The sequence below is a fragment of the Notolabrus celidotus genome, chromosome 4, assembly GCF_009762535.1.
Source record: "Notolabrus celidotus isolate fNotCel1 chromosome 4, fNotCel1.pri, whole genome shotgun sequence".
NCBI lineage: Eukaryota > Metazoa > Chordata > Actinopteri > Labriformes > Labridae > Notolabrus > Notolabrus celidotus.
This window is the reverse complement of record NC_048275.1, coordinates 7,611,511-7,635,305: the sequence shown is the minus strand read 5'-3', so window position 1 is coordinate 7,635,305 and position 23,795 is coordinate 7,611,511. Positions and strand designations below refer to the sequence as shown.

General features: G+C 42.0%; 1 protein-coding gene across 4 annotated transcripts in view; it reads left to right on the top strand.

Annotated features, from left to right (window-relative positions):
* The window catches only part of foxn2a (forkhead box N2a), a 62,249-nt gene that overhangs the window by 21,848 nt on the left and 16,606 nt on the right, over window positions 1-23,795 (top strand). For all 4 annotated transcript variants that reach the window (XM_034682123.1, XM_034682122.1, XM_034682125.1 and 1 more), the window contains one exon: window positions 22,837-23,414. In XM_034682123.1, the coding sequence (XP_034538014.1) occupies window positions 22,851-23,414 (564 nt within the window). In that variant the 5' untranslated portion in view covers window positions 22,837-22,850. The remainder of the gene's footprint in view (window positions 1-22,836; window positions 23,415-23,795) is intronic.

Here is a 23,795-nt window from a genome sequence, read left to right as displayed (position 1 = left end):
CAATTGTCCACGTCATTACGCGTAACTTTGTGTTCCTCTCAGTGTGGTAATGCTTCTGAGCGCAGCAGCAGCAGCAGCAGCAGCAGCAGCCTCGAGTCCGGGGTGATTCATGTCTCAGAAAGCTTCAAAGCTGGTTAAGTTTGCTTTTGGGTTCATGTTTTTCCCCTCTTCATGAGACTCCATGTGAAAGCCTTTGTTTAGTGGAAGTAGGGTGTCGAATAGGGGAGGCTGGGGACAGATGCAACACATTTGGGGATTTGTCTTCCTCAGGGAGTGTTTGGACTAAACCAGCGGTTCCCAAACTTATCAGCCTTTGACCCCCAAAATAACAGACTGGTGACCCTCACTGTCCCTCAAGGTAGTTCAGTGTTGCTCACACAGTAATAGGTCAATACAAAAACATGACAATAACCACACATTTTACTACTTTTGTGTATTTACAACAATAATGGAATAAGCAGCTTAAGATCTTTTGGTTGTTTATTTTTTGGAAGACCCTTTGCAACCACTTTGGGAACTGCTGGACTAAACCAACCGCATTAATAAGCATAAAACTGACAACTCTCTGCTAATCATCCTTACCAAAAACAGATGCTTACTACCAGTGGCAGAGCCAGGGGGTGGCCATGGCCACCTCTGAAAACTGATTGGCCACCCCAGTGGCCACCCTGAAATTCTGAAATTGTCAGAGGCATTACTTATATTGAAACCAGCTATTGTGTGCTGCTGTTTCATGTCCGGGGTGATTTATGTCTCAGAAAGCTTCAAAGCTGGTTAAGTTTGCTTTTGTGTTCATGTTTTTCATGTGTTCATGTAAAAGCCTTTGTTTGCCGTGCAGTTTCTCAGGTTGTAGTGGAAGTAGGGTGTTGAATAGGGGAGACTGGGGACAGATGCAACACACATTTGGGGATTTCTCTTACACAGGCAGTATTATGGACTAAACCAGGGTTTCCCAAACTTCTCAGCCTTTGACCCCCACAATAACAGTGACTGGTGACCCTCAATGTCCCTCAAGGTAGTTCAGTGTTGCTCACACAGTAATAGGTCAATACAAAAACATGACAACTACAACACATTTTACTACTTTTGTGTATTTACTACAATAATGGAATTTGCAGCTTAAGATCTTTTTGTTGTTTATTTTTCTGAACCAACCTCATTTCTATGTATAAATTTGACAGCTACCTGCTAATCATCCTTACCAAAAACAGATGATTACTACCAGTGGCAGAGCTAGGGGGTGGCCATGGCCACCTCTGAAAACTGATTGGCCACCCTGAAACTCTTAAACATGATTGGCTATTTCCCATGTCAGAGGCATGACTTATATTGAAATCAGCTACTGTGTTGTTGTGTTTCAACAACCTGCAGAGACAGTAGTTTCATGTGTGAAAGTAGAATTCCAACATTAGTCTTTGGGAGTTAAATGTTATGCTAACACTAGCTGTGCGTTTACCTTCACTGACCCATGGAGCTAACCAAACCAGGGGTTTCCAAAATTGTCAGCCTTTGACCCCCACAATAACAGAGACTGGTGACTCTCACTGTCCCTCAAGGTAGTTCAGTGTTGCTCACTGCTTTGCATACACAGTAATAGGTCAATACAAAAACATGACAACTACCACACATTTGACTACTTTTGTGCCGCTTAAGATCTTTTTGTTGTTGTTTATTTTTGGAAGATCTTGTGACCCTTGGGAACTGCTGGACTAAATCAACTGCATTAATATGCATAGAACTGACAACTCTCTGCTAATCATCCATACCAAAAAGAGATGATTACTACCAGTGGCAGAGCCAGGGGGTGGCCATGGCCGCCTCTGAAAACTGATTGGCCACCCTGAAATTCTTAAACATGATTGGCTATTTGCCATGTCAGAGGCATTACTTATATTGAAATCAGCTGTTGCGTTGTTGTGTTTCAACAACCTGCAGAGACAGTAGTTTCTTTGCATTTGAATATTGTTTTTGTTGATGCTTTGACTTTGGACAGTCATCTTTGTTTTGAGTCCATAAAGAGTTCAGTTCAGCAGATTTAAATGTTGATACTCTGTCGAGTTACATTTCAATGTTGAGGTTAGAAATCTACAAAAATACAACATTTTAAAAATTATTGTAGAAAAAGAAGTTAACAGTCAGTGCCCCAGTTTGGCCACCCAAGTCAAACTGCCTGGCTCCACCACTGATTACTACAGAAGCTCAAAGTGGACATGCATCCATACATCACATTTATTTAATTTCCCTTGATAAGGTAGAAACTGACTTATTGTATTATTTATCTTCACTACCACAACTTCAGATGATTATAACTCATAACTCCTGAGTTGAAAAAGCACAAAACAAACAGAAGTAGGCTAACTCACCTCATTAGCGTGGGCAGTAGCAGTGGTCTGGCGTAGCAGAGTGAGCGGCCTATTTTATTGTTTTTTAGATGACAAAAATGAAACTAGCTACCACAAGAAAACAAGTAATGGTGTCATAAGTTAATGAGTTATTAATCTGTTATAATAAAGAAAATAAACAGCTCTGCTAAAGACTGTAAAGTTGAATAAAGTCCCTCAATGTGAGAGAAAAAAATAGTGGATAAAAAAAGTCAGGATGCTTGTCCACTTTGGGCTTCCATATAATTTAACTAGACCAACCACATTTACTGTAAATATTTTAAAATCACATCTTTCTTCGATTTAACTTTATCATCTACAATTGATTTGATATGACATTGTTGATATAATATTTATTTTTAATGTAATTTTTTTTATTTTGCAACAAAAAAATCAGAAGCGGCGGCAGATAAACAATATTTTAAAATATTTTTTCCCCTTTTATTCTCAAAAAGCAAATTATTCTTCAACCGTTTTCATTTAATATAATGGTCTGAAAATTTGATCATAAAATAAACAATTTATAAAATGATCATTTGGTATTCTATGCAATTTATCATCACATTTATTTATTTTTTTAATATTGAATATCAGCCAACTTTAAGTCAACGTACAGATGTTTCAGATGCTTTTTAATCCCCCCATACATTAGCGTGTGACTGTGGAATTAGAGCAGTTTAGATGTATCTAAATTGAATCAAACCTCTCTTTATTAAATAAACAAATCTCATTCAGGCATGACAGAACATCATGTGCTTGGTACACACACTTCCTCTGACATGTGCTCACTGTGTCGGACCTCAACGAGTACGTTTAGAATAATTCAACATGGAAAAAAAATCACCTCCATGCCAAAGACCTCTGTCAAGTTTTCAGTCCATGCAGCAGCAGCATGTGTCCTCTGTCTTCCTGGTGGGAGGACCATGCAACTGAGCATGTGCAGTACAAGTGCCATCATTCTAACATGCTTCTGATTGGAGGAACAAGACTTGTTGCAACCTCTCCCTTCAGCCCAACTGTCCCAGGTGTCCCCTACGTTGTTGTCACTGTTAATTTAAGACACAATATCTTGTACAAGTTGTCCAGTATTTCATAATATGAATGCTACATGAATGGCAGCAGAGGTTGGGAGGCTACACGGGGCAGCTACTAGCTAAGCACATGATGTAATGGATTATCACAAGATTGTCCCAGATATGGAGCACTCTCCAAACAATGCCAGGGTGTAGGAAAAAGACCTGTATTATCCATTTTATGCACTTTACATGTTGTTGTTGAACAGATCGTCGTGCACTTTATGTTGTTTCAAGTGTCTGGCTCCACAGTCTCTTTCCCCTGCAACCTGTCACTTTCCTATTTACCCAACTGAAGAAACCTCATCTAAAATTCATTGTGAGAGCCGAGGTTTACGTGTATATTTGGAAAAGGGGTTGTGACATTAACGTAGACTGACACGTCTTTTCTTTTCTGCTTGTCAGTTGTTAAAGACAAAGTCGAGAAGAGCTTGAAATCCAGGGACAGAGAAAAGAGGATTGTGGAGGCGCCTTTATTTTGAAGCCACAACCCTCCATGGTCGTGTTGTAGGTCAAACCATCTGCTGTTTGTAGTTGTAGCATGAACACTCCTGTACATGTACAGCAAACATACAGGAGCCTCTCTGGAGGGTGACTCCTGCTGCCTCCCAGGATAGACGAGGGTCTGCTAAGTTTACACACATTCATTACTATAAATAAGCCTTGTGGATACCCAGTGATGCAGTTATCATTGCTGACGTGAAACGGCTTTAAAAAGCACACGGATTTGCAATATTGTTGCATTATTTTGAGTTGAGGACTGTCATTGAGTTATTGCATTGCTGAAACATACCTCAGAGATGTTGTACGTTACATGGATAGTGTTACACTGTGGTTTCAAGTTCTCTTGTACTTCAGTTTCAGTGTCACTTCACTTCTTATTGGAGTCAGAGTGTCTCGTTTTTGTGATTATTTTCGCTGAAAACTTGAAACTGAATGTAGCGACTATGGAGAGCCAAAAGCCGCTGAGAGGCTGAAGTTGGGCCTAGTTAAGTGTCAGACGCGCTAAAAGCAGAAATCACTAATGCACAAAAAAGTAAGGTTAACCTCTTATTAACGAAAAAGGATAATCAACTCATGATAAGATAAGATACTCCTTTATTCGTCCCACAACGGGGAAATTCATGGAGTTACAGCAGCAAACAAAAAGGTGTACAGTACAAGAATTCCAACAAGAATATATATAGAAAAGAAATGTTCATCAGAGACGACAGCTTGGCCATAATTCTCCTGTCAGCCACCACCTCCACAGGGTCCAGGACTTTAGCTGGCCTTCTTCCCCAGTTAGTTCAGTCTTGCTCTCCTGTATCCTGCAGGTGAAATCCTTCAAATGTGGCGTTCGTGTCCGGTGTTAGCTCTGTTAGCATGATGCTACTCTGGTGCTGGGTTAGCTCGTCCACCTTATCGTAGATAGATCTTACATTCCCCATAACAGTGGGTGGAAGGACAGGTCGATGTCGTCTTTTTTTAGCTTGCACCTCAACACCAGCATGTCGTCCTTGCCTCCTTCTCCTCAGCTCACAGGGAACATCGGGCAAAGTGCTTAAAAGAAGATAGCGAAAATAAGCGGTCGACAAAAAGTATGCAGACCCAGCACACCGCCCTCTCTCTACCTCCAATTAAAGAAAACAGGTGGCCTAAATGAACAGAATATCCCCGCTCCTAATACATGACCTGTAAATAACCGAATTAACTGATCCCACAATAAACCCTATTGTAAACAAACAACAAAAAATAACACCACAAAAAATATACAAACAATAACCTACCCTAAACCTAGGGCTGTACAATAAATCAATTTACTCCGCTGTATATATATATATATTAATATTTAAGGAAAAAAATATTTTTAAACTGAAGATGAAAACCACACACCTTATGACCTGTACCTCTGCTTACATGTGATGCAGTTTACTTGATTTGTATATATCTTCATGGATATAGGAGACACTCTTTATTGATTTGCAAAAATGTGAAGTTTGATGAAAGATATATTTGCACTTCATCTATCCCAGTGGGAAAATTGATCTTTTTTTCAGCAATAGCATAATGAATTTAGTTTTCAAGGAGAATAATTCTAAAGAAAGACACATTTTTTTCCAGAGGAGGTACTTTTATTTTCACTTTTTTGAAGTAGTTTTGGTTCATGGTGCTTAATATCACAGTCAAAGAAATGCTTATTTTCGTGAGATGGAAAATTCAGTCTCTTTAAGTTGTACTGCTTTGTTTCAAGCTGAAAGTTATACTGCTTTTATTACTATTTTCAGGAGAAAAACACAAAATCTATTAAAATCCTAAATTGAGTTTTTTGTAAAAAAAAAAATCTGGGATTTTATTTCTAGGCCCTATTGCCCAGCCCTACCTTAAACCTCAAAATAAGATCCAAAAAACACTTGAATCCTTCACGGTTCCTGCACTGAAATTTACAACAAGTTCATGTGACACCTGATAACGTGAGTCACATCATCATGTGTTGTTCTAGTCATATAATCCTGACGCTAAACCCCAGCAGCACCTAACCTACTTGTTACATTTATTTTATTATATAAGGTCAAAGTCTACACAAAGGAGGAATAGTCACATACTTGAATGTGTCGCCACATGTCTATGAATTGACGACAGGGAAGTGCCATCAAATAGATCTCAATCTCCAGTCAGAGATCTTAAGAATGCCACAAGTCCCTTTTACAACTTTGTAAACACCTTGGTGTCGTTTTTCTGAGAAGTCGCTCTATTGTAGTGTGCTGATGACAAAACGGGAAAATACGTCTCTGACAATAAAGTAAAGAAGCAAAGGGGATAACAGTTTCACACTGAGTACAATGAAACATCTCAAATGGGGGGATGATGTTCTGTAGAGTAAGCTTGTGGCTGTTACCCCTATCTAGTGAGATAGCTCGGAGGCTCAGGATCTGCCCTTCAAAATGGCTGTATTGCCATGTAATCAGTCTTATCACACACTGTGTACTCTGACCCAGAGTAAACGAAAGGTTGCGTCCTCTGAAATCCTCCATGTTGTTTTGGAGCTAAACGATCGACCGTGGCTTCAATTTATTACGAAAGCCGCCACACGTAAAAAAAAAACCTTCTGACTTGCTTTTTTTTTTTAAACGTTTTTATTAGACTCAGCCAACATCACAAAACAAAAAGGCAGCCATCAGACTCAGAGACAAAACAGATATAAACAAGATTTTTGAAAACACCTAGTCCATAGTCAGGAAGTAAATATATGAATAAATAGATAGTACACAATTAAAACTGGGGTTGGCAGTCTCGGAAAACTAGCATGAATTTGAATGTAGCTTTTCCTCAGGACTCCATCTAACCCCTCCCCTCCTCCCTCAGAGCTCCTCCAAAACCACGCCCCCCCCCCACCGCTCACACAACACAAACAAACATGGCTGCTGTTAGCACTCACAGCTGTCATGCTAGCATTATCCAGTTGTACTGGTGACACGATATCAGGAGAAAAGTTATAACACATATATAATACTGTAACAGCTCTACTGTTTGTTAAACGTGTTCAGTGTAGATGTTCTACAGTGTTGACAGTCAGTGAAGTCAGGTGTAGAGAGTGTGAGGTGGAGAGAGGAGAGACAAGAGGAGAAGTTCTTCATTCATTCAAACATTGATTGTTGCTTTGTTGGTTGGCGTGGTAACGGCCGACATTGACCGGTTATTAAAGATCAACGTGTTCACGAATCGGCTCGTCATCACTACAGCGTCCGGACGGACGGACGCTACAGTACATGTACATTTTCTGTAGGACTTACTAAATGTCATTCATTCTTCTGCTTGTCAGAGCCCCCGTGGTGAGAGCTTTTTAGACTCTGATCCGGACTACAGTCCTGAGCAAAGCACCTCATCGGGTCAGAGGGGACAGGTCCGAGGTCGATCGAGAGGGGCAGTAAATAGAGTCAGAGGAAGCAGCAGCAGGAGACGGGGACTCAGGGTACACGCCGGGGAAATGTACGCGCAGGAGGCGGGCAGAACGGCAGGACGGGATTTGAATGGTTTAAAATTTTGGCACCCAAAAAAGGCTGATTGGTTGGTGTTTTCCCAGGTTTACTCCGGCTGTAGATAGCAGCTTTACTTGGCTCTTTTTTAAGAATAGATCCTCACAGTAAACTTCAAAGAAAATAATAATAATTCTGTATACCCCAGATCAGCCCATCAGAGAATTAGCCAAAAAGAAATGAAGCAACAGGCGCCCACCTTATCTGGAAAAGATCATTTTTTAACTGTAATCTTGCAGTTATACTCTCCATATAAAAGATTTCCTTCAATTTGTTCTTCCAATGTGTGGCTGTGGGGGGCTGTGGCCCTAACCAGGAGATTGTGATGATTTTCTTTGCATCTAAAAGCAGGACCCTCAGCAAAGCTGCATGACCACTGTACTCCTCATCCTCTGGTAATATTCCCAGTAGGAAGCAGGAGGGTTTCTTCTGACTTGCTTAACACAGTGATCACCTGGTTTCTCACAGACCGGCTGGAGAGGGTAAAAAAAAAAAAAAAGGATCAAAGTTTTATAACCTGCCGCTCGCTGGAAACCCTGCAATTACCGAGGCGTTTGTGACTTTGATTCCACTGACTATTTTAAGGCAGTTTGATTGAGGTAGCCATTATCGGTGTAGTGGGAGAGGTGGAATAATTCCATGACTGGCAGAAGGAGGAAGTTGACAGTTTTAGCTTACTTTGAGGGACCCGGTTTGCCACAGTCATGCTGTTGTGTTGTGTTTGCAGACATGCAAAGTGGAAAATAGTTAGAAATAAATCAACAGCATGAGTTGTCAAGGGAAATCTCAGTAGGAGATTAAACCACTTTGATTGTTTTTGTCATTTCCAACAAAATAAAGCCGCTGTTTTAAAAAAGGTGCATGTTTGTCTTCATCTACTTCAATGAGCGCCTGAATATTCACTCTAACCGCTCATGTTGACTCGTCTGAGTTAGTGTGTTTGTGTTGGTTGGCTTGACTGATTGAAAGCACAAGTTTCATCACCTGCTCCCACCCCCTGTGTCTCTGTGTGTTTATGTGTGTGTGTGTTTTTGAAGGAGGGGTATCCCCGGGAGTGTGTCGTCTTCTGTTGTCTCAGGTCGGTGACATTCTGCTAATCAAACAGAGGCGGGAGCTCTGAACTCGAGACGTTCACGCGTGGAGAGTTTACACCCATGTGCTGCCTCTTTTCTTGAGTGTCTACATTTAGCTTTCCTGTGCTGTACCGGTAATCAACTTGTCTTTTTTTTTTTTTGTCATCTTTTACATAATTTATCTAGTTTGAAAAAAAAAAGGAGGGTTCAGCTAAATGCCATCTATTTTTATCCCCCCAAGCTTTCCACTTAACAGCTGTCACTTTTCTACGAACTGGTGTCAACCTGTTGTTTATGTCATGACATTAAAAACACCACAGGATGAGATTAAAGCCCAGTTAATCTGAACATACATGTTTTTAATTTCTGCTCATATTTTTGTCTAAACAAGAAGTTACAAGGAAGAAAAGTTTGTATTCCTGTCATGGATCAGACCGGCTCCCCTCCTTCTTTTCCATTCATTGTTTTGGACGTCTTAGCCGGTCACTCATGCTCCATAGTGAGCAGCACCCCCTCTTCTCTCTCCCCTCTTTAACCCCCTAACTGTCCCTGTGTCCGTGTTACTCGAGACAGGTCACACTCAAGACCCAGCTTGTTAGGGCCGGCCTCCTTGAGAGCAGGACTAATTTAGCAGTTTACTCGATTTAGAGAAAGGAAGAGGGAAGCACGGCTGTGTCCTTTGACACAAAAGGCTCTTTGTCTCGTCACCACTCACTGAATTATCAAGACTTTTTAATTGATGGTGGTATGACGACAAGGACGCAGGCTGAGCTGCTCGTGTGCAAATGATCAGGATCTTCTTGGACGTGTGTTTGGCCTGATCTGTCATCTTTCCCAACATAATGGAGACTTAACTTTCAAAATGAAAGCCTTGTTAAGTGAAATTGAATCATGATGATGACATGTCAAACACTTACTTTCCTTTGAAATGCTGAATCAGAGAAAAGCACACTTTATTAAAGTGTTATTTTTATTAAGCCTCCTCTTTATGATTATTAAAATCCATCATGTTTGTCACACTGCATATTGAAACTTCCTGGACCTAGAGGAAAGGCTCTTGAAGGTCTATTTATGTTCTTTTAATACACTGCACTAGTTTTGTCCCCATATGATAATCAATGCCAGTAGCAGTATGGTAAACAGTACCATGACTTTCAGACCCCCCTTTGTGTCTCTAACTCCAAACAGCAAATACAGCATCATTTAATTATAGCTTCCATTTTTAGCTACTGCTTCAGAGTAGAAAAGGAGAACTGGTTTCTGGACATTTTTTATGTAATGACAGAAACAGACAGAGCATGGCTAACAGAGTGTGTAACGTTCAAAATGTGACAACAAATCACATTCTAGGGAACAATTTTAGAAGTTTTCAAAGTTAGAAAGATAGTTTGTGTTTTTCTAAGAGAGGTTGCGTGAGGTACTCGTGAAGATTAAGTGTATGACCCACAGGAGATGCTGGTCGGTTCAGCCCCTATATCGAGAAACCGTTCAGAAGAACACGTATGTGTCGCGTCTGAGAGTAATGCAACAACAAACTGACTATCTGGGTCAGAGTTTCTTACAATTAGCTAGTTTTGACCATAGACTGTAAAAATAATGGACGTAGTATCCGTGACGTCACCCATCTGTTCCTGAGCGCTGTTTTGAGGCCAATCATCGGGGGCAGCCATATTGGTAATGCTGAACTCAACCTAACTCCTGTCGAGCTAGTGTGAGGTAAAGAGGCGGGATTTGAGCCTCCCTGCTAACAGCTTTGTGTTCCCACATGTCAATCAAGTCAGTCATGCCCTTAAATGGGCAAAACCCGTATCCTTAATATCTTCTGAACCGTCGCGTTAGGGAAAAATTCACCCCCTGTACAACGTGTGCCGATAGAGAAATGAGCTCTTCAGACTGAAGCTGTTTTTTTGTACCAGGCTGTAAACATGTTTATTAATGCTGTAAAGATTGTCTTCTTTGAATGGGTGTGTATGTGGTTCACAGTGTTCCTGCAATCAGCCTCAAGAGGACTCTCACTGAACTGTAGTTTATAACACTTCTACAGGGGCTTCATATTTTGAGATCGGGCTTGGTTTTGAACCTGTCTGCAGCAGTCGATAGCCTAGCTCCCATTTGTTTGTTTCTCCCATAGACTGTGTAAAATATGAACGTAGTATCCGTGACGTCACCCATGTGTTTCTGAAGCACTGTTTTGATTGGCTGCTGTTGAGCGATTGTGAAGTAAAGAGGCGGGCTTTGAGCCTCCTCGCCAACAGCTACAGTGTTCCCGCCTGTCAATCAGGTCAGCTGTGCCTCTCATTGGAAGACTCGTAATCTCAATATCATCCAAATTACCGTGTTCTGAAAAAATTCACCCCCGTACAGTGTGTGCCGATCAAGAAATGAGGTATCCAGACTACACTCGTTTTTTGTACCAGGCTGTAAACATGTTTATTTCCGCTGTAAAGATCTGCTTTTTTGAATTGGTGTGTATGTGGTTTCCGGTACTTCCGGAGCCAGCCTCAAGTGGATCCTCGATGAACTGCAGTTCATAACACTTCCATATGAGCTTCATATTTCTAGACCGGAGGTTGCCGCTTGGTTTCTCCACAAAGGTGCAGAGCTGACTGGTATCCCCTGTGAGTGAAACACCTACTGTCAACAGAGACTCATACACATCCCTTCAAAACACTGAACTGTCCCTTTAATATTTGAAACTGTAATGCTGTTGGCAGGCGGTGCCACAGACTGAGCTGCTGCTGCTGCTGCTGCTAACACCAGCTTAGCTTGTTTTTAGCTCAGTTTTCTTTTCCTGTGCGAAGCTGGGCCAGATATTAATTAATCAAAGCAACCATGTCACATCCATACAAGGCCAAAACATAAATATATAATAATATATGAGGATGATTTTCATGTCGCACTGTATCGGAGAGACGCTCTGAATGATACTCTGGTTTTAAAGTTGCGCTAATTAAGAGGAATTAATACAGCTTGTTAGAGCCTTGTTGTCAAACCTTTAAAAAGAAGTGAGTGAAGGAAAGAGAGTAAAGTAGCTGCCCCCAAAAAGAGCTGTACATGAATAAGTTAGTGTATTATGTTTATCTGCTGCTGCATGCTCTTTTGGTGTGTTTCCTCTTCATGCATGGACACTTTTTACAGATTATTTAGAGTATTTTTGTCCCTTGATCTTGCTGCAGGGCCTTCCTGCTGGTTTGAGTGTTTTCTCGTACACAACATTTCATTTGCAAACACTTGTATTTACATGGAAAGTAATCTCATCCAGAGCACATTCCTGGAAGGGCTTATGTTGAAACTTCAGCTGACCTGTTAAAGGGACATTTTCTGTGTCTCTAAAAAAAATAAAGAAACCATTCAATTCCTCCCTCACGTCGTTCATTCTTCAGGGTTAGGGAATATTGCTCTGCCCTTTTTTTTGAGTTTGTGGTATTTGAAAGTGTTCAAGGTTATTGTGTATGTTGTTTGTACACTAGACTCAGAGCCACATGACCCAAGAGATAAGGTTTCAGTGTTGGCTGCAGGCTGGCATGTCCTGCTACAGGCCTCCCCTCATAGTTCATGCTCGTGTGTTTGAGTTGAAATCACAGTGTGAAGTTAATGCTTCTGATGAACAACACATTCATTATCTATTGTCTTGTTTGCTCATTTCGTCCCCTGACTGTTTGGTGATTGCATCAGTCAATTCATTAGATTCTGCTGGGGTGTTTGTCAGCAGTCAGTAAACTACACGCTGCTGGAATTCATAGATTGCCAAAGTAAACTCTGCTGCTTCAATAATCGCTACCTCCCTCGGCCTCTCGCTGCTCAGAGTCCACTGTTTTCAGCGGCGGAGCGGGGCCCCGAAACCGTCTCCGTGTGAAGTCTGAAATTGTTTTCTGAAAATGAACTTCCTCAACAGGCAGGAGGTGTTTCCTTCCCTCCCCAGTCCTCTGTTTGAGACTGTGAGGTGAATACTGAGCGCCGCCGAAACATGACTGGAGCAAAAACAACTGCTCCTTTGTGCCAGCCGAGTGCGGGGCCAATCGTAACGCTTTGTGTGGCGAGCTTTTTTTACATTTGCGTTTTTCCCTCATTCAGCAAGGAGAGCGCTTTAATCCATTTAGAAGTTCAGTTTGAAGAGGCATCAATTTATTGATTAGGCTGATTACTGCTCACGTTGATGGATTTATTATGACATGATTTGACTCTCCCCCTCAGATAAAGGACAACTTCTTGGCTACCTCACTCTGGAAAACCCTCCCTCTCTCTCTCTCTCTCTCTCTCTCTCTCTCTCTCTCTCTCTCTCTCTCTCTCTTTCTCTCTCTCTCTTTCTCTTTCTCTCCCTCTCTCTGCTCTAACTCACTCCCCCTTTGTCTCATTCACATTTCCAGAGCTGCAGCCAGACTGGGTAGTCACCTAAATATCAGTTAGGGTTTCAAATAACAGCCTTCGCCATGGGGCTTTGCGACACACCTTTGTGTATCTCTTACAGAGGTGTAACTGGTTTGTGTCAACTGGTTTATTCCGTGTGAAATGGGTGGGGCAACTGAAGGCAGTTACAAAATGACGCTCCATGTTTGTTACCAACTTTACATAATCTGTTGTTTACAAAGATGCTAAGTTGTTTGTTGTTTTGGTTGCAGCTCCATGCTCCGAGGAATGACCCGTGATATAAAGTAAGCCTTAAATGGCACTTTGTGATTAGCGCCGTGACATCCAGGTTGGCTGCGGCCTCTCCCACCCGCTCTTTGTCAGACAGGTTTGTGGAGAACAAGCGGCAGACTGCTGGCCTCAGCATTTTCCGCCTGTATTGATCTCCCCACATTAGCTCTCTCTTCATGCACAGACATGAGCACAATTGCTTCCCTTACAACATTGGCTGCCTTGGCAACTGAGTCCTGATCGTGAGATCCGCTCCCAGAAAACATCTCCCAACCACTACCTCTTCATTTTGCCATGCCAATCGTCTCCTTTACATTCCCCCGTACATATTTGACACATCGGTGGCTTGATTTGCCACTTACAGCCATCTCCATATGTCTTTGTGTATTTCTGAATAGGCTAAGTGCTTAACAGGATAAAAGAGCAGTTTGAAAAAAAAGGGGGGGGGGGTATGTGGCTTGGCACCTGCTGTTAGTGGCTGCCTGTTTGCACATGAATATGATGAGGCTGGCGGTGTGCGAGGCTATTTTAACTTGCAGATGAGCCATCAGGTCAGCACCAGTGCAGCTTTGGTGTATTTTCAAGGATGAGCTGCAGTCAACAGGCCAGCGCAGCTTATTAGCTCCCTCTCCCCTCTCCACTCTATACACACTAGTGTCCCATTATTCACTGCATTCCCAGCCGCCTCTCTTTGATGCCTTTTCATAAGAGCAATGATAACTGCGATCATTGCAACAGCAGTAGTAATTGACCAGCTGCAGTCACAGTAAAACACTTCCTGTGTTTGGCTGCAGCTCCATCAGGCGTCCACACGGCCTCTGTTGATATTTAAATTGGCGGTCTTCTGGAGGAGCCACTCAAAAGAGGATAAGTGCCCAAAAGTGCCCTCTAGCACCCAAGGGACCAGCTGAGAGGTCAGGGCTGTGAAGATGGACTGAGGTGGAGCTCTCTTGTGCTTTGAGGTTAATCTGAGGCGTGACACCGTGCCCGGGCGGGGACTTCTTCTCATTTCCCCGCCTTGAAGAGGAATACAGTTTACAGCTACCTCACTCGTGGCCCGTGGAAGACGAGAGGTGGACCTTATGGAGTGTTTACAGCTGACCCCGGGTTCATAAAACACTTCAGCCCCACCTTTCTCTCAAACAAAGACCCAATGCAGGCACAAAGCCTCTTCACCACGCCCGTGTTGGCTTGTGGTTGACTGTGACTTCAGTGTTTGTCATCCACATGAATTAGGTTACACAGCCGTGGATCTACAGTTGGCTTAAACTCACATATGACATCATGAAGTTGGACTTTGAGGGCAGCCTGGGATCCTTGTCAAATGCTGGTGTACTCCCCCTTTTTTTATATACCATCCACAAAGTCACTGCTTTGTAAACTTTGCCCCTGAACTGTCTGTACTGAGGACGGTTGATCAGTCACTCTACAAACAGAGAGTTATAAAATGATCACAGTGAGCTTTAGTCCATTGGAAAAAAAACTTTAGAAGATGTCAGAAAACATGGAAAATACTTTAAGTGGGGGAAAAGCAACGTTTTTTATTATCTTTTTGAAGATGTTGAATTCATATTTCTGTTCAGACCAGATTACATGGTAAATCTCCTTCAGTCACACATTGAAACAAATATTAAGAGCAATTTTTAAGCTCCATCTCATGTATTGTGGCTTAACTGTAATACAGTGCATTACATTCACCAACAAACAAAGTAAGAGAGGGCAGCAGTCTTGCGTCTCATTACACTTTAGCCCCTCACTTTCTATCGTTGGTCATTTAACTGTTATAAACAATATAATGGATCAACTACATCAGCATCCAGGGGTTGTTTCACCTTCATGGTCAGAGATTCACAGCCAAAATACCTGAACATGTGCGGCCTCTTTCTTCCTATTTTATTTTATTTTATTCGATTTGTTTGTAAAGGGACCATGTACAATATTTAACATAAATGTCACCATCTGATGCTTTGTACCAGAGTTAGCTTAAAGCTAATTTACATCTGCAGTCCCTTGGCAGGTCACAATTAAAACATCACATTGTAAAAACACTTGCTTGCACGCACACACACACACATACACACGCACGCACGCACACACACACACACGCACACACACACACACACACACACACACACACACACACACACACTCAAACAATCAAACAAACAAACAAACAAACAAACAGTATGTATATCAAGTTAAAAGTATCAAATCAGTGGTTGCAGTGTTGAGTGTCCTTTAGCAGACTTTTCAGTTTGGTTTTGAAGCTGCTGAGAGATTCACTGTTCTTAATGTCCTCCGGTAAGGTTGAGTTGTGGCTTTCCCAGAAAAAGCTGACTGCCCCAAGGCAGTACGGCGAAAGGGCACATTGCAATTTCTGAACGAAGAGATTCTTGTTGATTTAACGGAGTCCACTGAGCGAAAGTTGATAAATTGACGCATCTGTGGTAAAGATTGAAAATACTCTTTCTGTAATATCTCAATCGGCCAAATTCCATCAGATCTGTTTCTGTTCTCTTCAATGTGTTAACTTCCTCTGGATCCACTCCATTGAGTTCCGGCTCTGTCTCTGATCCGGCACCCTGGAGCCCTCTCTGGATCAGATACTTTTGCCTGATGCCGGAGCACGACGCATCAATCTCAACAGAGCAGATGGAGCGGGACAGGAAGTCAGGCACCAAAACAAAATGAAAACTTCCGGTTAATTTTCAGAATAAAACACTCTGTGTTATCACCAGATCGTATTTCACTTAACTACAACAACAAACCGTCATGATGAGCGGAGCCAGGCCTGGAGTCAACAGGTCAGAGGAGGAGGAGGAGGAGGAGAATCATTAATGCAGTAATTACTGCGGTCAAACCTTGATCACATGACTCCAGCTGAGCTGCGTATGAGAGAGTAGGAGCCGGACCGGAGTAGATCGGAGACAGACCCGACACGGGATCTGGTGGAAGTCCTGTGTGGGACAAATTGCGCCATGTTTGTGGTTTTGTATAAATGAGAAATTACTGAGATTCTGTCTTTGCATGGACGGGATTTAAAGTACAGCTTGAAAATCCCTTTTAAAGAAATAATATATAATTGAACCTGATGAATTGAGGTTGTTTGATATCTGTTAGTTAAAAGAGAAACAAGCTAAGTCAAACTCAGTTGCAGCTCAGCTCACAGCCCCTGAAACACTGACTAAATGAACCAGAGAGCCTCAGACTTCACATTAAGTCACATTAAGTTTTCAAGGTTTCAACCACTTGGTCCCCTTTGATTTGGATACCGCCTAGGGTATTTCTCCACCTGGCAGGGTTATAATAGTATGAATGAGTTGCAATGATAAGCTGCAGCTCATCTAGCAGACCCTCCTGACATCCTGGCCTTAGTAGACCAGAGGAACATTGATTTTAACATTTAACTGTGTCAGTGCTTTTCCAGTTTTTATTCTATTTTACTCCAAACAAAGATAAGAATACAGCCTTCAAATGTGCAGTGATAACTTCAGGGTCCATGATGTTCAAGGTTTCACTCAGAAATCACCTGGTTCTTTCACACCTCCATTATGAACCAGATACTATTCAAACAGGCATTATTAATGAGTTGTATGGGGATGAATTAAGAGAACCACAAAGATAGAGAAAGCTTCTGTGATCATGTTTTTGTGATTCTTGTCTCAACGTGTCATTATTTAAAGCACTGGATGTTTGGCTGGATTTTTTTTTAGCTTAAATTCTTGGAAGTCCAAATAATATAGTCATCCAAACCTGCAGGCCTGTCTGTCTGTCTGTCTGTCTGCCTGTCTGTCTGTCTGCCTGTCTGTCTGTCTACCTGTCTGTCTGTCTGTCTGCCTGTCTGTCTGTCTGTCTGTCTGTCTGTCTGTCTGTCTGTCTCCTCTGTTTGTGAACTCATACGTTGGTAGGAACCTGTCATGTTGAGGGATATCTTTGTGTGTTTTGGTCTCTTGAGCACAGATTTTCTTTAACACAAATGGGCAGTTCTCTCGCAGGCTGACACATCTGATTGCTCTACTTTGCTGAGAGCTGTGATTCATCCTAGACTGAGGATAACTTACAGAGCCCACCTCACTGAGTCTCAGCTCTCTCCCTCTCTCTTCCTCTCTCTTCCTCTCGCTCTCATGCTCAGCCTCTTCTGCCGGGCTCTGTCCTTCCATAAAAGGATTTCCCTATTGTTCTGTCCCCTCCTATGCTCACTCATCCTGTCCTTTTGCCTTTGGCCTGGAAGGCTCTTTTGACTTCCTCTTTTTCGCAGAAGTATTTTCAGAAAACAGAGACGATTTTCGATGACGCTATCGTATGAAACAAAGACAATGGAGAGGCAGGATTCGGGACAAAATGTAGCTCACATGACGTCACCTATAGAGCAGAAAGAAGTGCTTTAAAGGCTGAATAAATCATGATGTTAGATTGAGAAGGCACGCTGTACGGAGCAGGCTCTGTCTGCTGTATGTTTATCCTCTCATTGAGAGCTGAGTGGTCATTTGGTAAATGCACTAATGCCTCCTTCTTCCCCCTCCTGTCCTCGTTGACAAACTGATTTGTGTGTGTGTGTGTGTGTGTGTCTGTGTGTGTGTGTGCATACACTCCCTCTCCTGTCTCACCCAATGTGCAAACACTCTCGAGGTTGACCCAATTCTTATCTTATCACAGAAATAAAAGATATCCGCCTCTTTCTCTGCGTCTCTTAACTTCAAACCTTCAAACCTTTGGCCCGTCTTTGTCTGGATCCAGAATGACCCCAAGACCTCAGGGGTGTCTGGTGTCCCTCCAGCCATCCAGCTTGGATAACTTCATCATGTATTGCATCTTTAGATACATTCGTGGGATTTCCTTGGTTTTCTTGGTGACACTCAGGACATAAGGCTTGGTGAGCCCTGTGCTCTTCACCTCACCAGCCCTGTGTTTAAACGAGTCATAGAGGAATTTAGTTTGTCTTGCAGGTCAGAATAAGTGACTTTAATTCATCCTGCTGATGCAAATTGGTCCGGCTGTTGTTGGAGTGCAGCTGAATGAAGTAGGCATGTTTCCACACGCGCTGGTTAGATTGCTCTGATCCAAGCAGGACGAGGAGCAACAAGTCTTCTGACCACATACTGTGAGGCAACTTGTTGTGTTTTTATTTAGCAAACAAGTTAACAGTTACCTGGACAATGCTTTCATAAGATAAGATAAGATATTCCTTTATTCATCAGGTAGCTGTAAGATTCTATGAATGAATTCTCAGTTTGTTTCATTTTAAATCTGCTTTATTTTCTTATTAGTTTAAATGCAGGCTGGTCACTTCTGCAGGACGTGAGGTCTCTGACTCGTGCTTTCCAAAAAAGGCCCAGAAGGTTTTTTATTGAAGTTCCTACTGAATTAGTTTTTAGGGTTTAAAGAGTCATACAGTTTAACTTACATTTAGGATTTAAAAAAAAAATGTTTATAACTAGGGATGGGCAATGATTTTTGAATATTCGAGTATTCATGAAAATCGAAGAGTTACTTTGAATATTTTTCATTTTAAAAGTACTAGTAAGTAATACAGTATTCCCACCAAACGGTAGCTATAGAGCGTCTTAACAGAAGTAACAGGAGAACGGGGCGCTGGTGACCTAGGGGTCTAAGCGCCCCACGTACAGAGGCTACAGTCCTCGTTGCAGGGGTCGCCGGTTCGATTCCTGGCCGGTTGACCACCTCCTGCATGTCTTCCCCCGCTCTCTACTCCCCACATTTCCTGTCTCTCTTCAGCTGTCCTATAAAATAAAGGCAAAAAGGCCAAAAAATATAACTTAAAAAAAAAAAAAAGTAACAGAAGAAGAAGAATGCAAACTCAACTCAACTCAACTCAACTTTATTTCTATAGCACCTTTCATACATAGAAACATGTAGCCCAAAGTGCTTCACAGAGTAACAGACAGTGAGAAAACAACAGCAATGGTAGAATTATAGAAGGCATGAAAAAAGAAGAAATACTTAAAAAAGAAAAGAAAATCAACACAGTAAAATTAATAAAATAAGTAAGAGTGGAAATAAAAGTTAAAAATAAGGTAGAGTTAACGAGATCAGGTGAACACAATAAATACATAAGATAAATAAATACATGTTAAAATAATGGTTTAGATAATAATGATAAAAATAATAAAAATGATAATAAAATAATAAAATAAAATAATAATAAAAATAACAATAATAATGATACTGATAATGCAGTCCAGGGCTAAAATAAATTACTCTACATTAAAAGCTAGATTAAAAAGGTAAGTCTTAAGTTTACTTTTAAAAACACCCAGAGAGCTGGCCGTTCTCATGTCCAGAGGCAAAGAGTTCCACAGCCTAGGGGCATAAAAACAGAAAGCCCTCTGGCCGGTACCTGTGTGAGACACACGAGGAACATTTAAAAGGGAAGCATTCGAGGACCTCAGTGATCGGGCTGGAACATAAAATGACAGGAGATCAGTGATGTATGGAGGAGCGAGGCTGTTAAGAGCTTTAAAAACAAGTAAAAGGACTTTAAAATCAATTCTAAAAGAAACAGGGAGCCAGTGCAGAGTTTTTAAAAGAGGAGTTATGTGGTCAGTTTTCTGCATTAAATAGCAGAAGAAGAAGAAAACATTCGCGACAGTCGCAGTGATTTCCTCCATTTCTTAATCTCACACTTCTACACACGTATTTCCAGAGACTGAGCATGGCTGTAAAATGTAAACATGCACGCCACACTGCTGCGTCACAGAATCTGTGCCCGCTGCTAGCTGCACCTCGTCCTGCTGCTGGTTAAAGTGACTGCTGCACAAACAGGCTGTTAATGGGACAGATGTGTGTTATGATTGTTCGAATAATCGCTGAATAGATGCCAGTGATTACCGAATAGTATTTTGGCTTGAAATGCCCATCCCTATTTATAACTTAAGATAAGATAGCACCTTATTGCTGCCAAAGGAAATCACAGTTTGCTCCAAAATGACAGCACAAGAATGCTTTTAACTCAAGAGAGCATCAAATGTGATGAAATGATGCACAAGAAGAACTCTTCTTATGCATCTAATGGCTGCAAACTGATTCTAAACTCACTGTTATCATGCACTTTTCTCATTTTAATATTTTTCAATTAATAGTCAATCTTTTACTCTTTCTGTGTCTCTGTATCAATTACTGTGTACAGCACACTGAATGCAAACAATGCTGCCTTCCCTCTCCTAATTAAATAACAGAAGTGCGTAGGTGAGGACAAAGTTATAAAAAGTGATATTAGTTACACTGACGGTTCTTTTTGGCTGTGATAATAAGAGGTATTAAAAATAACTTCTCCTACAACAGATAATGAAATTAGATCTCAGTTAAATACTAATGTCTCTATGCCACCCTCAAAAACAACACAGACCTTCACGAAACGCCTCGTTTCCACAGAAGTGAGTCAACCAGAAGTCCAGTCCAGTCATAGCTGTGGGAATCTCCATGATACCTGATGTGGCTGTGAAACTCCTCCCCTCTGTGATACGTTGGCCATCCCTAGTCCAGGTCAGGAATCAGGATTAGGGAATAAATAAGACTTTTGCCTCCAAAACTTAAACAACGTGAAAGTTACTCACTGATGCTTTAATCATGGATCAGTTAAGTCTATAAGGTCCAACAAATACCACTGTTTCACTAATACCTTCAAGTCCTCAGCAGAGGTCTTTGTCTATTAATAACAGTACTTGGCTAATGATACAGGGCTTAAGGCTGTATTAAATTTCCTAGTGCTGTTAAATGACTGACAACTCCTGGCTCTGTAGCCTCTTTACACTACTTAATCTGGCATGTGACAAATTGAGTCCTGATCCTGGCTGAATGCAGATCAGCCTGTAAGAGCCATCCACTCGGTATAAGATGGAGGCCCTGCACTCATTCCCGCCCGCCGTCTGATGCTTTCATGCTCATTTACACTTAACGAGCAGCTGGGTCTCGTCTCAAACAAGGTGGGCGTCGAGGAGTGGAGCCTTAAGTCGGTGCAGTGTCTTGAGAGGTCCTCGTTGGCTGGAGTCAAGAGGAAGGGATGGCTGAGAGCCTCTCCGGCGTCCTCGCCAGGCACTGCGGAGGAGAGGGGCAGCGAGAGAGGACCACTGGGAGAGCAACAGAGGCTGACAGACGCAGCCACAGGGGGTGTTGCCCCCGGGGGAGACTTAAGAAAACAGGGTCAACGCTTGGAAGAGCACATCATTCCAATATGTCACATCGTGTTATTGCATACTGGGAATCTTGTTTGGTGATCGGCCCAGTGAAAGTCTGAGATTTCGGTCTATAAGCTGTCAAACAGTGATGCTGCAAGAGAAAGAAAGTCACAGAAACACTTTTAAAGTGTAATTAGGGCTCTTGTGTACATACAAGATAAGTTATTATGTTCCTGTAAACTTTCCTGATGATGGGATTATAGTGGGCATGGGTTTGGGCCGCTGGTTTAGCTCAGTAGGTAGAGCAGGTGATCCAAAAACAGAGGCTACAGTTCTCACTGCATCAGTCGCAGACATTTGATGCATGAATACCCCGCTCTCTTCTTCCAACATCCATCCCCAGCTGTCCTCTAAAACAGGGGTTCTCAAACTTTTCAGCCCACAACCCCCAAAATATAAATGTGACCCCCACTGTCCCTCAAGGTGATTTAATGTGGCTTCATTTAGCCGGTCTGCAGAAAACTAGCCTACCTATATGAGCATGTGGCTGTGTTTTCTGTACTCCTACTGATGCTTTTGATAATGAACTGTTCACTAACCCTAAGCTTAGGAGTAATCTAGCAAAAAGAAAGGCAGAAAACTTATTACATTTTCTATTTTCAAGGTTTTATTTTAAGTGTATACAACATACTTCATACTACATACCCATATTTATTTTTATTTATTGCTTAATCTGTCATTACCAACTATAATCACACCATGTCAACCTCTCACTACTGAGTCATTTTTAATACTGCCTGTAATTACTACTATTTAGTGTAAATTCAATTTTTAACACTGTATATATCTAAATTACATTTTATCTTTATTCATTTATTTTTATTTTTACTTATTTTATTTCATTTTATTTTATTTTTACTTATTGAATCTTCTTCTTGATTTTATGTCTGGGTTGCTGTAACAACTGAATTTCCCACCCAGGGGTTCAATAAAATAATATCTTATCTTATCTCATCTTAGCTACATTTTTTGTCTGTTATTTACTATAATGGGTGAAATGTACAAATTTTAGTTAACTTTAAAAAAAAAAAAAACTTTGTGAAAGACATCTCACGACCCCCCGTTTGAGTCAAGTAACCCCCCAGGGGGTCCCGACCCACACTTTGGGAACCCCTGCTCTAAAAGTGAAGGATAAATACGTATATGTACGTAAATATGTCCGGCTTCTGCTCAGCTGTTTGTCTGTTTGTAAAGTGTTAGCATCGCCTGGTTGTGATTATTCATGCACTGACATATGTCTGAACATACAGTTTAAGGCTGCACTGTACAAATTGTCACATGCACTATAGCTGTGCAGGTGATCCAGGTGGACGTCAACCAACACTTAAACTGCAGTGAACACAAAGTCCTGAAAAACAGTCCAAACAGCACACTGAGCTATTTTTAACTTTGTTTTCTACCCTACACTTATGATGACCTGATCTTACTTTAACACCTCCTTTTCCTCTCTCTCTCTCCAGACCTCTTTGATTTAATGGGTCCAATCATTGGGATGTCACCAGATAAGAAAACGGAAATTCCGGGTATGCAAGAGGAGCGGACGGGGCTCAGAGGTGTTTGCGGTGTAGGAACGCTGCCTGAGGCGGAGTGCGCGTCCAGTCCGTTGGCGACCAGCGTGGATCGTACCGGAGGCGCAGAGGATGAGGAGCTCACCAACCTCAACTGGCTGCACGAGAACCTGCTTCAGAACTTCACTCTGGGAGGTCCAGAGGCTCAGCCCAGCGGGAGCCCCCTCTTTGATATAGAGGGAGACTACGGGCCCAACCAGGGCCCATCCTCCTCGTCCTCATCTTCGTCACACGGAAGAGGAAGAGAGAGGGACTCGATGAAGTCAAAGCCCCCGTTCTCATTCTCTCTCCTCATCTACATGGCCATCGAGCAGTCTCCCAGCAAGTCTTTGCCCGTGAAAGAAATCTACGGCTGGATTCTCGAGCACTTCCCTTACTTCTCCAACGCTCCCACCGGCTGGAAGAACTCAGTTCGTCACAACTTGTCCCTGAACAAATGCTTCCGCAAGGTCGAACGAAGTTTGGGAAAGGTACGTTAACAAGCTGTCTCCAAACCCTCATTCACCTCACAAAACTTCTCCTTCTCTTCTCCTTTCACTGTCTCTGTTTTGATGATGTGATAAAACTTTCATAGGCTAAAATGTGCCTGCTTTGTTTGTCAGAAAACACTGTAGGTGAACAGTTTGTTGCAGAGTGAAGCAGCAGTGTCTCATGTGACACTGCCTGTAACACAGTCGCCAGGACCTCTGACTCTGCTGAGATAAGGCTGGAATCCAGTCAAGGTCACAGATACACTTTTAGAGGAAAAGCAAACACAGCACAGAAGATAGGACTGAGGAAGGTAGAGCAAACGTTTCCAACCAGCAGAGAGAAGCAGCCCACTGGTGGAAACTTCAACATCACACAGGGAG